Below are 14,330 nucleotides of genomic sequence, written 5' to 3'. Positions count from 1 at the left end.
ATTTTTGAAATTATTAGTTTCTTCCTTCCCCTCTTTTTCGCTCTTAGCATTATGACACTTCCTTTCACATCCTACAGTGGATTGAACTTGCAAGAAAATTTGAGGTGAACCTTATACCTCTGCCTCTTCTGTTCATTTTTGTACAGAAGGAGGTACATACATCTTCAGTTCATATTTCTAGCCATTATCAAGACCTACTACTTGCTTTTGTATACAGGGAATTAAATTTTCATCATGTTTGAACTCAACTATTTGCCTTCCAAGGCTGGCTAAAATGGTTGTTGGGCTGAGGGCCTCCACTGTAAATAGTTTTAATGACAATGGCCCTTACAGAGAGCTTATGTTCAAGAATTTTCAAGTGGCTTCTGTGGATGAAGAAAGTGCAGCAGTAGTTATAGTAAGTTGATCAGTCTATAAAAGAAATTCCCATCTGAAGCCCTGAGTAGGTTATGAGCGAGACTTTTTGCCTCTACATAAGAGTTCATTAGATAATGTGTTCTACAAACACCCCTCACATACTCAACTGCATGACTGCCCTATTCAATAAGCCATCTATTCCAATAAGCATGTGAACAAAAATCACCTATACAATTTACAAATTACAACAACAACCAACCAACAAAAAAGAAACATGTACTCAGCAGACTAAGGCAACAAACTGTTCAAGTAATAATCCTCAAAAGGGCCAATATACTGGGACTGTCCATTCAACTAGGTATTACCACCTATATTTTATCTTGATTTAAGTATATTTCCAGTAACGATTCACCAAACCGTACTCAGCCTATGTGATGAAACAATATCACCAAAAGTTCAAACTAAGCATGTTACCAATAAAACTGTTGGCTAAACCTATAAACAATCGTAATCATCCAATTCTACCTCCCTTCTTAGTATTAGGCTTTTACCAACAGGTGTGTGATTAAGTTGTTTCTCATCTTTTATCAGCGACCAGGTTTGACAAAAAAGAAATTTCCTGCGTCCACTATCTAACAGAGCTGTTAATTTCTGAATCATTCAAAACTTGAATAGGGCCAATGTATTGAAATAATACCATGAGAGTCTCAGAACATGTGCCTCCATTTATAAGCTATCTTAACTAAGCCATTTCTTATTCTTGGGACCCTTTTTTTGGAATGAACCTTCTGCTTATGGTGGGCTAATTAGGCATGTATCCGGTGTAAGGGTATTGCCCAAAATTAACTGCAGCATGAAGAGCCGAGGCCACCCATATGATTGTTGTTATTGCCTTTTCAACTTCTTCCACGCTCTCCATGTTGTACCACCATGTCTCGTCCTTCTTGTCTCCGTGACCAACATTTCTGATTTCGTTCCACCATGCTTGTAGCTCTGTATCAGATTTCACTGCATCATCATTCTGGTAGTACAAGGATAGGTACTCCTTAACCCATGAAACTATTGCGAACCATATCTCCAATCCATCCATAGCGTAAGGGTAGTCTTCGATCATCAGCTTCAGCCCATAGGGCATTGATGAGTCCACCACTGCCATGCCCCTGTCAAGTTGTAGCCACATTCAGGTAAAAATGTTAATCAAAATTCAAATGGTTGACATAAAGATGAGGCTCAAATTTTAATTAGTATTGATTACTGTTTATAAAACAAAGAGCACTAATCAGCACAACATCATACTAGAGTTTGAATTCCATACATAAAACATTAAAGTAAATAACAAAACTGACTGAAAGAAAAAATCTGTATACAGAGAGATACAATATAATTGTAAGGAGATCGTCCATATTTATAATAAATTGGGAGAAGCCCAACATTGAAAACTGGTCGTTGGACAGTTCACCAACCAAGTAATGATAGGTCAAATGTGCATAGTAATTAGATCACTGATCTAAATAAATTTTAGTCTTTAACTCCATGGTGTATGTACAACAACAATTATGATTACCTTTCCATGAGATCTGCAGGTAACCCTTGTTCGTCAAGCCTCCATTGCTTGTACACTACCGAAGAAATCTCGAAGGCATACTTTCCAGTAAACACTATTCTTTAAAGAATGCCTCCGCCATTTATAAGAATCTGGTGAGCCAGAGCATGGATGTTGATTGTGTCCCGGAAATGAGGGATCAATAGGTTGTGAACGGGATGCATCACACTCAGCTGTCTGTTAGTAGCAATAATAAATGGTTCCGTAACTGCATGAGTCTTGAGCCTAAAAGAATCTGACCATTACAGTCCCAGTCTGGATTATATATAGAATGATATTGTAAATATCAAACAAATTCTTCAGGTATTGTATTAGTTGTGGCTATTTGGGTTTTACCAGTGACTGATAAGCTGATGGTAACCAGAATCATTAACGGTCACGTACGCTTTAGCCAGCTGCCATAGAGCTCCTTCTGCGCCTTCCTCTACTGGAGTAAACACCTTCCCAACACTTGCTCGATCTTCTGAAGGGGGTAGGCTCAACTAGATTGCAACTGGACTTAATGTGCCATCCTTCTTCAGGAGGAGAATTGAACGAGAAGCGTATGTTTTGGTGATAGACAAAGCATTTATTTGATCCAGATGGGGCATCAAGGCGTCATGGAGGTCCAGAATGAAGAGTCTGTTATCCCAGAGAGCCTAAAAATATCATATCCATCTATGAATACATGAATCTATAAAAGAAATTCCCATCTGAAGCCCTGAGTAGGCTATGAGTGAGACTTTTGCCTCTACATAAGAGTTCATTAGATAATGTGTTCTACAAACCCCTCTCACATACTCGACTGCATGACTGCCCTATTCAAGAAGCCAGCTATTCCAATATGCATGTGAATGAAAATCACCTATACAATTTACAAATTACAACAACAACCAACCAAAAAAAAGAAAATGTACTCAGCAGACTAAGGCAACAAACTGGTCAAGTAATAATCCTCAAAAGGGCCAATATACTGGGACTATCCATTCAACTAGGTATTACCACCTATATATTATCCTGATTTAAGTATATTTCCAGTAACAATTCACCAAACCGTACTCAGCCTATGTGATGAAACAATATCACCAAAAGTTCAAAGTAAGCATGTTACCAATAGAACTGTTGGCTAAACCTATAAACAATCTTAATCATCCACTTCTACCTGCCTTCTTAGTATTAGGCTTTTACCAACAGGTGTGTGATTAAGTTGTTTCTCATCTTTTATCAGCGACCAGGTTTGACAGAAAAGAAGTGCAAATTTCCTGCCTCCACTATCTAACAGATCTGTTAATTTCTGAATCATTCAAAACTTGAACAGGGCCAATGTATTGAAATAACACCATGAGAGTCTCAGAACTTGTGCCTCCATTTATAAGCTATCTTCACTAAGCCATTTCTTATTCTTGGGACCCTTTTTTTGGAATGAACCTTCTGCTTATGGTGGGCCGATTAGGCATGTATCTGGCGTAATGGTATTGCCCAAAATTAACTGCAACATGAAGAGCCGAGGCCACCCTATGATTGTTGTTATTGCCTTTTCAACTTCTTCCACTCTCTCCATGCTGTACCACCATGTCTCGTCCTTCTTGTCTCCGTGACCAACATTTCTGATTTCGTTACACCATGCTTGCAGCTCTGTATCAGATTTCACTGCATCATCATTCTTGTAGTACAAGGACAGGTACTCCTTAACCCATGAAACTATTGTGAACCATATCTCCAACCCATCCACAGCGTAAGGGTAGTCTTCGATCATCAGCTTCAACCCGTAGGGCATTGATGAGTCCACCACTTCCATACCCCTGTCAAGTTGTAGCCACATTCAGGTAAAAATGTTAATCAAAATTCAAATGGTTGACACAAAGATGAGGCTCAGATTTTAATCAATATTGATTACTGTTTAGAAAACAAGAGCACTAATCAACACAACATCATACTAGAGTTTGAATTCCATACATAAAACATTACAGTAAAAAAACAGAAATGACTGAAAGAAAAAATCTGTATACAGAGAGATACAATATAATTGTAAGGAGATCGTCCATATTTATAATAAATTGGGAGAAGCCCAACATTGAAAACTGGTCGTTGGACAATTCACCAACCAAGTAATGATAGGTCAAATGTGCACAGTAATTAGATCACTGACCTAAATAAATTTTATTCTTTAACTCCATGGTGTATGTACAAGAACAATTATGATTACCTTTTCATGAGATTTGCAGGTAACCCTTGTTCGTCAAGCCTCTATTGCCTGTACACTACCGAAGAAATCTCCAAGGCATACTTTCCAGTAAACACTGTTCTTTCAAGAATGCCTCTGCCATTTATAAGAATCTGGCGAGCCAGGGCATTGATGTTGATTGTGTCCTGGAAATGAGGGCTGAATAGCTTTTGAACCGGATGCATCACAGTCAGCTATCTGTTAGTAGAAATAATAAATGGTTCCGTAACTGCATGAGTCTTGAGCCTGAAAGAATCCGACCATTACAGTCTCAGTCTGGACTATATATAGAATGATATTGTAAATATCAAACAAATTCTGCATGTATTCTATTAGTTGTTGCTTTTTGGGTTTTACCAATGACTGATAAGCTGATGGTAACTAGAATCATTAACGGTCACGTACACTTTAGCTAGCTGCCATAAAGCTCCTTCTGCGCCTTCCTCTACTGGAGTAAACACCTTCCCAACACTTGCCTGATTTTCTGAAGGGGGTAGGCTCAACTCGATTGCAACTGGCCATAATGTGCCATTCTTCAGGAAGAGAATTGAACGAGAAGCATATGTCTTGGTGATAGACAGAGCATTTATTCGATCGAGATGTGGCATCAAGGTGTCATGGTGGTCCAGAATGAAGAGTCTATTATCCCAGAGAGCCTGAAAATATCATATCCATCTATGAATACATGAATCTATAAAAGAAATTCCCATCTGAAGCCCTGAGTAGGCTATGAGTGAGGCTTTTTGCCTCTACATAAGATTTCATTAGATAATGTGTTCTACAAACTCCTCTCACATACTCAACTACATGACTGCCCTATTCAAGAAGCCAGCTATTCCAATAAGCATGTGAATGTAAATCACCTATACAATTTACAAATTACAACAACAACCAACCAAAAAAAAAAAAAAATGTACTTAGCAGACTAAGGCAACAAACTCGTCAAGTAATAATTCTCAAAAGGGCCAATATACTGGGATTGTCCATTCAACTAGGTATTACCACCTATATTTTATCCCGGTATTACCACCTATATTTTATCCCGATTTAAGTATATTTCCAGTAAAAATTCACCAAACCGTACTCAGCCTATGTGATGAAACAATATCACCAAAAGTTCAAACTAAGCATGTTACCAATAGAATTGTTGGCTAAACCTATAAACAATATTAATCATCCACTTCTACCTGCCTTCCTAGTATTAGGCTTTTACCAACATGTGTGTGATTAAGTTGTTTCTCATCTCTTATCAGCTACCAGGTTTGATAGAAAAGAAGTGCAAAATTTCCTGCCTCCACTGTCTAACAGATCTGCTAATTTCTGAATCATTAAAAACTTGAACAGGACCAATGTATTGAAATAACACCATGAGAGTCTCAGAACTTGTGCCTCCATTTATAAGCTATATTAACTAAGCCGTTTCTTATTCTTGGGACCCTTTTTCTGGAATGAACCTTCTGCTTATGGTGGGCCGATTAGGCATGTATCCGGCGTAAGGGTATTGCCCAAAATTAAATGCGGCATGAAGAGCCGAGGCCACCCATATGATTGTTCTTATTACCTTTTCAACTTCTTCCATGCTCTCCATGTTGTACCACTATGTCGCGTCCTTCTTGTCTCTGTGACCAACATTTCTGATTTCGTTCCACCATGCTTGCAGCTCTGTATCAAATTTCATTGCATCATCATTTTTGGTAGTACAAGGATAGGTACTCCTTAACCCATGAAACTATTGTGAACCATATATCCAATCCATCCACAACGTAAGGGTAGTCTTCGATCATCAGCTTCAACCGGTAGGGCATTGATGAGTCCACCACTGCCATACCCCTGTCAAGTTGTAGCCACATTCAAGTAAAAATGTTAATCAAAATTCAAATGGTTGACACAAAGACGAGGCTTAGATTTTAATCAGTATTGATTACTATTTAGAAAACAAAGAGCACTAATCAGAACAACATCATACCAGAGTTTGAATTCTATACATAGAACATTACAGTAAAAAACAGAACTGACTGAAAGAAAAAATCTGTATGCAGAGAGATACAGTATAATTGTAAGGAGATCGTCCATATTTATAATAAATTGGGAGAAGCCCAACATTGAAAACTGGTCTTTGGACAGTTCACCAACCAAGTAATGATAGGTCAAATGTGCACAGTAATTAGATCACTGACCTAAATAAATTTTAGTCTTTAACTCCATGGTGTATGTACAACAACAATTATGATTACCTTTGCATGAGATCTGCAGGTAACCGTTGTTCGTCAAGCCTCCATTGCTTGTACACTACCGGAGAAATCTCCAAGGCATACTTTCCAGTGAACATTGTTCTTTGAAGAATGCCTCCGCCATTTATAAGAATCTGGCGAGCCAAAGCATGGATGTTGATTGTGTCCCGGAAATGAGGGCTCAATAGCTTGTGAACGGGATGCATCACACTCAGCTGTCTGTTAGTAGCAATAATAAATGGTTCCGTAACTGCATGAGTCTTGAGCCTGAAAGAATCCGACCATTACAGTCTAAGTTTGGACTATATATAGAATGATATTGTAAATATCAAACAAATTCTGTAGGTATTCTATTAGTTGTCGCTATTTGGGTTTTACCAGTGACTGATAAGCTGATGGTAACCAGAATCATTAACGGTCATGTACGCTTTAGCCAGCTACCATAGAGCTCCTTCTGCGCCTTCCTCTTTTGGAGTAAACACCTTCCCAACACTTGCCTGATCTTCTGAAGGGGGGTAGGCTCAACTCGATTGCAACTGGCCTTAATGTGCCATCCTTCTTCAGGAAGAGAATTGAATGAGAAGCATATGTCTTGGTGATAAACAGAGCATTTATTCGATCCAGATGCGGTATCAAGGCGTCATGGTGGTCTAGAATGAAGAGTCTGTTATCCCAGAGAGCCCCATATTATCATATCCATCTATGAATACATGAATCTCACTACTGCTGCAGATCAAAAGACAAGCCAAATTACAAGGAACAAGCATTGAGTTGGAGCAATATACCTGCTCCACTGTTAGACCGTCGAGATTATTGTCGATGTGTGAAGTAGTAATAGAACTGATCTGAGGACCAGACATCAAAGGGTCCAATTTACTTCTCGGAGGAAAACTCTGTGAATTCAACCATTCACAACATTAAAATTATGTAGCCTAAGCTTAATTAAAAATAGAGAGGAGACAAATGGGGACTAGAGGTTTGTTGGTTACTTGGAGTCTCTGTATAACAAGAGGATTGACTCCGGCGAGCATCTGTCGCGCAAATTCTTCATCTTTCCTCCATGCAAATTCGTCAACTGCACCCATTAATCCCATTTCCAGTAAGTTCAATTATTCAGAATCTGGTAGAAATCAAGCACAGAATAAGAAGATGCATGGACGTGTTTGGAAGAGAAATACTCACGGGCTATAACTTGAGGAAGGGGATACTTGAACAATTTTTCACCATCTATTGTAAGAAACTCTTTGACAAGATCAAAGGGAATGAAATTTTTGGCAGCTTCCAGAATTGAGTTGTTGGGCAACTTTTTCCCATCGGAAAAGAGCTTCTTAATGACTTTAAAGGAGTCGAACTCATTCATAGCTGAATCAAACAGCGATTTGAGCTCTGGTACCAGGAATTGAACAATTGCCTTGAGGGAATGCGCTAAGAAATTAGACATTTTCAGATGCCCAAAACCCTCATCTCGTGGGACACATCTCGTACTTTTTACAGCATCAACACCCAAAATCCAGATTCCAATGTCGCTGGAGGAACTGCAGCAGCAATCGCTGCTGCGTCCATCGTTTTCTGAACATCCGACTTCTCTTATTCTCAAAGTCTTTTCAAACTGCAACTCAGGGAAATTAAAATATGTGCGACTAATAAGCATCTAATAACCGCCATTGCCATGAGCGAGAACCGCCAGACGAAAATTCATGAACCCCTTTGTTCAATCGTCTAACACCACAAATCTACGGTGAAGAATAGGACACGGCGACGGCTGGGCAATGCATTTCAAAGATAAACGCATTACGGCGTAATTATGGAAAAGTCTCGGTAGCGGCCCCCATGTTAGATATAATGTATATAGGATGTATTCTTTAACCAAACCAAACTACATAATCATTTTGTCTCTTGGAACGAGCTTTTAAAAAGTTTGAAAATTAGGTCAGTTGCTTTAACATGTTAAGTTACTAAATCTTTCCACAACGCCATCTAGATTTTGCGTCTTGACACGCCGGCATCTTTTGGTAGAATTCTGTAACGAATCCAGTCCAGAAGGGCCATTTCCTTCCCTTCACAGAGAAAGTTAATTCGTGCACTTATTTTTCCAAGCATGGTTTCCATTAACATCCTATTTTTTAATGTTATCAAACAACAAACGGTTATCGGGTTCGGTTACTCTTCTTTTCGAAGTGGTAGATACATAAGTATTCGTGATGCGGGAACATTTTAAGATTTAGCAAGCTCCCAAATTCCGTAAATGAATTTCGTGTTCCTTTCATCTGATTCCGCAGAATTCCTTTAATTCCTTTGAGTTAGGATGCAAGCTTAGGAAATTTGTGTGATGTTAATGTTAATGCTCAATTCATTTTATCCAAAATATATTTATGATATAAACCAAAAAATGTTCACATCGATTGTTCGAGTGCCATTAAATCATACATTATCTTTTTCCACATATTTGGCTGGATTGCTTGACTGCTAAAAATTGCATCCAGGATCAGTACGCCCAATCTGTATTTGTGGTTAAGAATAGTAGATAGAAATTACACCAGGAGTAAATAAAGAATACTTATTTCAATAAAAAATAGCCATACAATAAAGAATCCCCAATGAATATGACGGCCATCCATTCCGTGAAACCAGGAGTGGAATCATAAGAAAGAGTACGAAACAGAGAAATAATCATCTCATCTAATCTAAAGAGAAGGATGCAGGATGCAGATTAAAAGAGGAAGGCGACTCCTCCAAGCAAGGTGATTCCAATTATAGCCATCTTCTCCATGCTGGGGATAGAGACAAGCCCACTACTGGTGCTAGGTGGCAAAGCGGTGGCTGGGCCTTGAGCTGAGGGGCCAGATACCGGAGTTTGAGCTGCTGGAGAGCTGGCTGAGTTGGTGGGGTGGCGATTTTAGAAGGAGCGGATGCCGGAGAAGAAACAGTTGGGGAAGTTGCAGTAGGGGGAGAACCGGGAGTTAGCGCTGTCGGGGATTGAACTGGCGACGCCTTGGGCGTTGCTGCCTTGGGCGACGGTGCAGGTGCTGGTGCGGGAGAGGCTGATTTCATCAATCCTAAAACAAAAACGAAGCAGAGAAATGCACTAAATCGCCCCATCTTGTCTGCTGGTGGTTATTGGCAAAGGATTCTATAAATTCCTGCAGTGACAGCAACTCTATGGATCTGTTCCTGTAAAATTTAAACCAAGAGGCTGTCCAAGAAGAGTAAACACAACTCGAGATGAGGCAGGGAGTAGCAAAGCGAGGGCTTGGTCTAATATAGAGGTAGTGCCACAACTACGGTGAGGATTTCCTTCAATCACTCCACCACTGAATGTAGGCCACTTCTAACCGATTTCGGCCTGTACGCGTCCCCACTCAACAGCCTGTCGTCGATGAACAGCCTTTCTCGGGTTGGATGAGTTGGATTGCTGCCGACTATTTCATCCGAACGTACACGTGTATATCCGCGGTGGATCTTTAGGTATTCGTTCATGCCGTTGTTTAGCAGCAAAGTAAGTATGGGTGTCTGTATATGAATTCGAATGGAAATTGGACAGCGCTGCCGTCAAACTATCCGTTGGATGAATACGCGTCGTTCGATAAAGCCGCGGCCGTCCAGATGTTGGCCGTAGTTTGAGTAAAATACAAGGTGATATTGGTTAGAGCGCGTTGAGACTTTGTCAAAAGCGAAAGGCCGCTTGTCGTTGATTTCGTAAGACCCAACGGTAACAATAACGGACCCCGTAAACGGCTATCTCCGGACTAATAAAGGGAAATTAGACGGCTTCACCACTAAAGAATACAGAGCTGGTAAATCGCTGTGTAGAGACTAATTAAATAGGCGTTAAATGGTTATTTTAGATTCCAATAAACAACCTCAAATATGTAAATATGCTGGGACTCATTTTCGTGATTCCGGGAATATTGAGGAATGTGCAAAATCGCATTATTTCATATGACATGACCATCTTCCTACATCATGCTATTTCAACATATCTCAATATTTTATTTAATCATACACATTTGTGATTTGTTAGAGGTGTCTAGACTAAGTGCAAGATCAAATCTTAACGCCTTAAATTATTCAAATTTATAACTTAATATTATTATATTAAGTTGCACCTTAAAATAAATGTACATATATTAATATTATTTTAAAATAGATATGCATATATTAATATTATTTTTTAATTGCTTTGTACATGTTATCCTTATATACATATTACGTCACATAGATACAATGTGAGTGTGATGGGTCAAAGTAGATTGATTTTATTTTTAAGGTTAAATTCAATTTTTGTAATGACAGGTAGTTTAAAGTCGTTAGGCTGAAATGCTAGGTATGATTGTTTCAGAGAGACATTTTGAGATTATATGTTAGAGTGAGTAAAACCATTATTTATAAATATAATTTTGCGTGGCGTTGTATATCTTTGAGCAACGTTATATAGTGATAGCATATGAATTGAATTAGATTTCGAATTATCTCAAATAATTAGTAAAGATATATAAGTTAAATCATTCATGAATGATGATGGATATAATGTTAAATTTATTGCAAAATGATAATGATAATTGTACGTTTATTTTTGCAATATTTTTAAAATATCAAATTATATTAAAGTTTATATTAAATAATTTTCTTAAACTTAATTTTATATTTAAAAAAATCTCATCTAATATTATATATATATATATATATATATAATACAATTTCTCAATAGTAGATTTGGGTCTTATAATGAAATACATTTCTCAATAGTAGATTTGGGTCTTATAATGAAATACATTTAAATCTGTGATGTGAAAATTAATATCGAGATTTCTTAATAGTTGAATGTAAACTTGTTTTAAACTGTCACAACAATATTAATAAATGTGTTTTATATAGATGTATAATAAATGCGTTTTATGGTATAGATTTAATATTAATATTAATATTAATATTAATAAAAATAAATATATAATATTAATATTAATATATTGTAATAAATTATCTATTAATATTTTATAAATACTATAATAATATTTATAATAAAATAATTGTTATTATATTATAATATGATTATATTATTGATGTTATTAATAATATGATAAATTAACGGATTATTTATAAATCTAAAGGATTATAAACCCAAGAAAATGATATTAAACGGAAGGAATTATTATTATAATTTTAACGAATTAATATTAAAGAAATTAAAAAATTAATAAACCTAAAGAATTAATATGTTAAACTCAAGGTATTAATAGTCCTAAGAAATTATTAATATTTTAAACAAAAGGGATTAATATTACAAATCCAATGGATTAATATTATAAACCCAAGGCAATAAAATTCCTCATTTAATTATTAGTATTATAAATAGATGGGATCAATATTATAAACCCAAGAGATTAATAAACCCAAATGTATATTAATAAATGCAACAAATTAATAAACACAAGGGATTAATATTATAAACGCAAGGGATTAATATTATAAATCTAAGGGATCATAAAAACGCAAGAGATTATTAATAGCATAAACCCAAGGGATCAATATTATAAGACCAAAAGATTAATAAACCCAAGGGATTGTTAATATTCTAAATCCAATAGATTAATATTATAAACGTAAGAGTATATTAAACACAACGGATCACTATTATAAACCCAAGGGATTATTAATGTTATATACCTAAGGGATTATTAATGTCATATACCCAATGAATCAATATTAAACACAAGGATTAATATTAAACAATGGGATGAATATTATAAACCCCAACGTTAATATATCAAACCAAATATTAATATTAGGAACCCAAATATCATAAACCATAATATATTATTATACATATTAGACGTTAATATTATAAACCTAGGGAATTATTAATATTATAAACTCAAAAGATTAATAAACGCAAGGGATTATTAATATTATAAAACAAGGGATTAATAAACCCAATGAATTAATACTATAAACCCAAGGGATTAATAAACCACCAAATTTAAATTATAAGTCCAAGGAATTATAAACCCAAATGATCAATATTAAACCTAACCACATTAAAACCAAGGGATCAATAAACCCAATGCATTGATATTAAAATCAAGGGATTATAAAGTCAAGGCATCACTATTAAACCCTAATATTAAACCCAATATAATAAATCCTAATATTAAACCTTAATATTATAGACACAATATGAAACACAATAGTTAAAGCGCTAATTTTAAACTATAATTTTGTAATGTTGTGATCTGACGTTGAATAAATTGCAATGTAATGTAATATTGTGAAAATGTTTGTCATAATGCAACATTGGATTGATTTGTGTAACATTCCAATGTCACAATATGGAACCCTTTTGTAGTGTCACAATGAGACATTGAAAAATTGCAATGTAATGTAACGTTGTGACAACGATTATAAGCCTAGTTGTCACCTTGCAACAATGTTTGTCACAATCCAATGTTGGATGGATTTATGCACCATTCAAATGTCACAACATTAAAACATAATGTTAAACCAAATATTATACACTCAAACATTATAAAAACAAAATTACAAACCCTAACATAAAACCCAATATTATGACCCTAATATTAAATCCAATATTATAAACCCTAATATTAGGCCCAAGATTATAAACTCTAATATTACACCCTAATTTTATAATGTTTAAATATGAATTTGAATCAATTGAAATGTAATGTGACATTCCAACAATGATTGTCATTAGCTCCCACACCAAAATTCTTTAGCTCCAAGATATTTTTGAAGAATTAATTCATCAAATAGATGGAATCTTTGATGCATATAAATGGAAACTATATGAGGATACTGAATAACATTTTCAATTATTTTTAGATGAATATTTCCTCAACCAGAATGCATGTTTGAAGGAAGAATACTATGTAGGCTAGTCCACTTTTTGTTTGTTGCAATTAAAGTAAAAAATAAAGTTGGGAAACCTAATTGGGTAATCATGTGAGTGTGTTCAGTATGACAATTTTTCCAATAGCCCCTTATGCCCCTAAGAGAATAAACAAAATGAACTAATTTCCCAACTAACTTACTATCTAGTAAATCAACAAGTTGTTGACGCAAGGTTTCAATAGTTGTAGGTGCATTTTCATCAATAGTTTGTTTCAAAAAGAAGGAAGTTATTCCTTGGCTATGATGATGCATAATTTTGTTTAAAAAAAAATATCGAAACCAAGGATGGCTTCCAAATCTATGGTCAAAACATTTGAGTAGATGTAAACCATATTCATGCATTCTAACATTTCAAATACAGGAATGTAACCAATCAAGATTAATATTATAAACACAAGGAATTAAAATTATAAACTCAAGGGATTAATATTAAACCCAAGGACAACTCGACATGGCATAGCTAGTATGCACATGTTGGTTGTGTTGTTCATGTCGAGTTGTTGTGTTGTTGAGTGATGAGTGTGCCATTTGTGTAACATAGATTCACCTCTACCTGGTAGAGTGCATGAAATATTCAATGGTCTTGGTGTTCGCTTGATAGTTCATGCATGCACATGTGTCTCCTTCTCTTGCTACTTGGTACGCTTCATGTGTTTATCCGTTCACGAACAACTGTCCTAGCATGTGCTCCTTGTTCATCCAGTTCATCGTAATGCCATATCTCATCCATGTACCTGTTCTGCATTCACTCATGATGAGACGACATCAAATCCAGAAATTCCCTAGTCTACCATGATGCATTTTTTTTCCTTTCTGGGTCTAGGTGACCGGGACAGGGAACAAGGCTCTAAAATAATGCAAAGCACATGTGAGGCTGGGATTCGAGGCTCCGGGGAACTATCGAGAAAAATTATGTAAAGGTCGTTGGGAGGATGGGATGATAATTTTGAAACAAAGTGACATTCTATGAGATCTGACTTAGCTGGGAGGAAGTACTGTGCAATTTTTCCCGAGAAGGTATTGTGGG

General features: G+C 36.1%; 1 protein-coding gene and 3 pseudogenes across 1 annotated transcript; all 4 read right to left on the bottom strand.

Annotated features, from left to right (window-relative positions):
• Positions 1-1,159: 1,159 nt before the first annotated feature.
• On the bottom strand, positions 1,160-1,513 carry LOC149266745 (linoleate 9S-lipoxygenase 6 pseudogene; annotated as a pseudogene).
• Positions 1,514-3,374: 1,861 nt separating this feature from the next.
• LOC149266744 (linoleate 9S-lipoxygenase 2-like) lies at positions 3,375-5,558 on the bottom strand. Its single transcript, XM_089409062.1, has 3 exons — positions 5,421-5,558; positions 4,521-4,819; positions 3,375-3,741 (listed from the first exon to the last, which is right to left on the bottom strand). The coding sequence occupies exons 1-3, from the start codon at positions 5,556-5,558 to the stop codon at positions 3,375-3,377; spliced, it is 804 nt and encodes a 267-aa protein (XP_089265188.1).
• Positions 5,559-5,586: 28 nt separating this feature from the next.
• LOC149266743 (putative linoleate 9S-lipoxygenase 5) lies at positions 5,587-8,186 on the bottom strand (annotated as a pseudogene).
• Positions 8,187-8,813: 627 nt separating this feature from the next.
• Positions 8,814-9,773, bottom strand: LOC149266742 (uncharacterized; annotated as a pseudogene).
• Positions 9,774-14,330: the final 4,557 nt, after the last annotated feature.

Source organism: Pinus tabuliformis, chromosome 6 (genome assembly GCF_031772625.1).
Source record: "Pinus tabuliformis cultivar Carrire ecotype Pingquan chromosome 6, CPIR1, whole genome shotgun sequence".
NCBI lineage: Eukaryota > Viridiplantae > Streptophyta > Pinopsida > Pinales > Pinaceae > Pinus > Pinus tabuliformis.
This window is presented reverse-complemented; position numbering and strand designations above follow the sequence as displayed.

Bases quoted from the DNA above. Each gene is read 5' to 3' on its own strand.
- LOC149266744 (XM_089409062.1), bottom strand. From the start codon at position 5,558: ATGGAGGCACAAGTTCTGAGACTCTCATGGTGTTATTTCAATACATTG. The intron at 4,820-5,420 runs GTAGCTGATAAG...TGATATTTTCAG, and splicing joins CTTCTTTTCTATCAAACCTG to GCTCTCTGGGATAATAGACT. The intron at 3,742-4,520 runs GTAAAACCCAAA...ACAACTTGACAG, and splicing joins CATCAGCTTATCAGTCATTG to GGGTATGGAAGTGGTGGACT.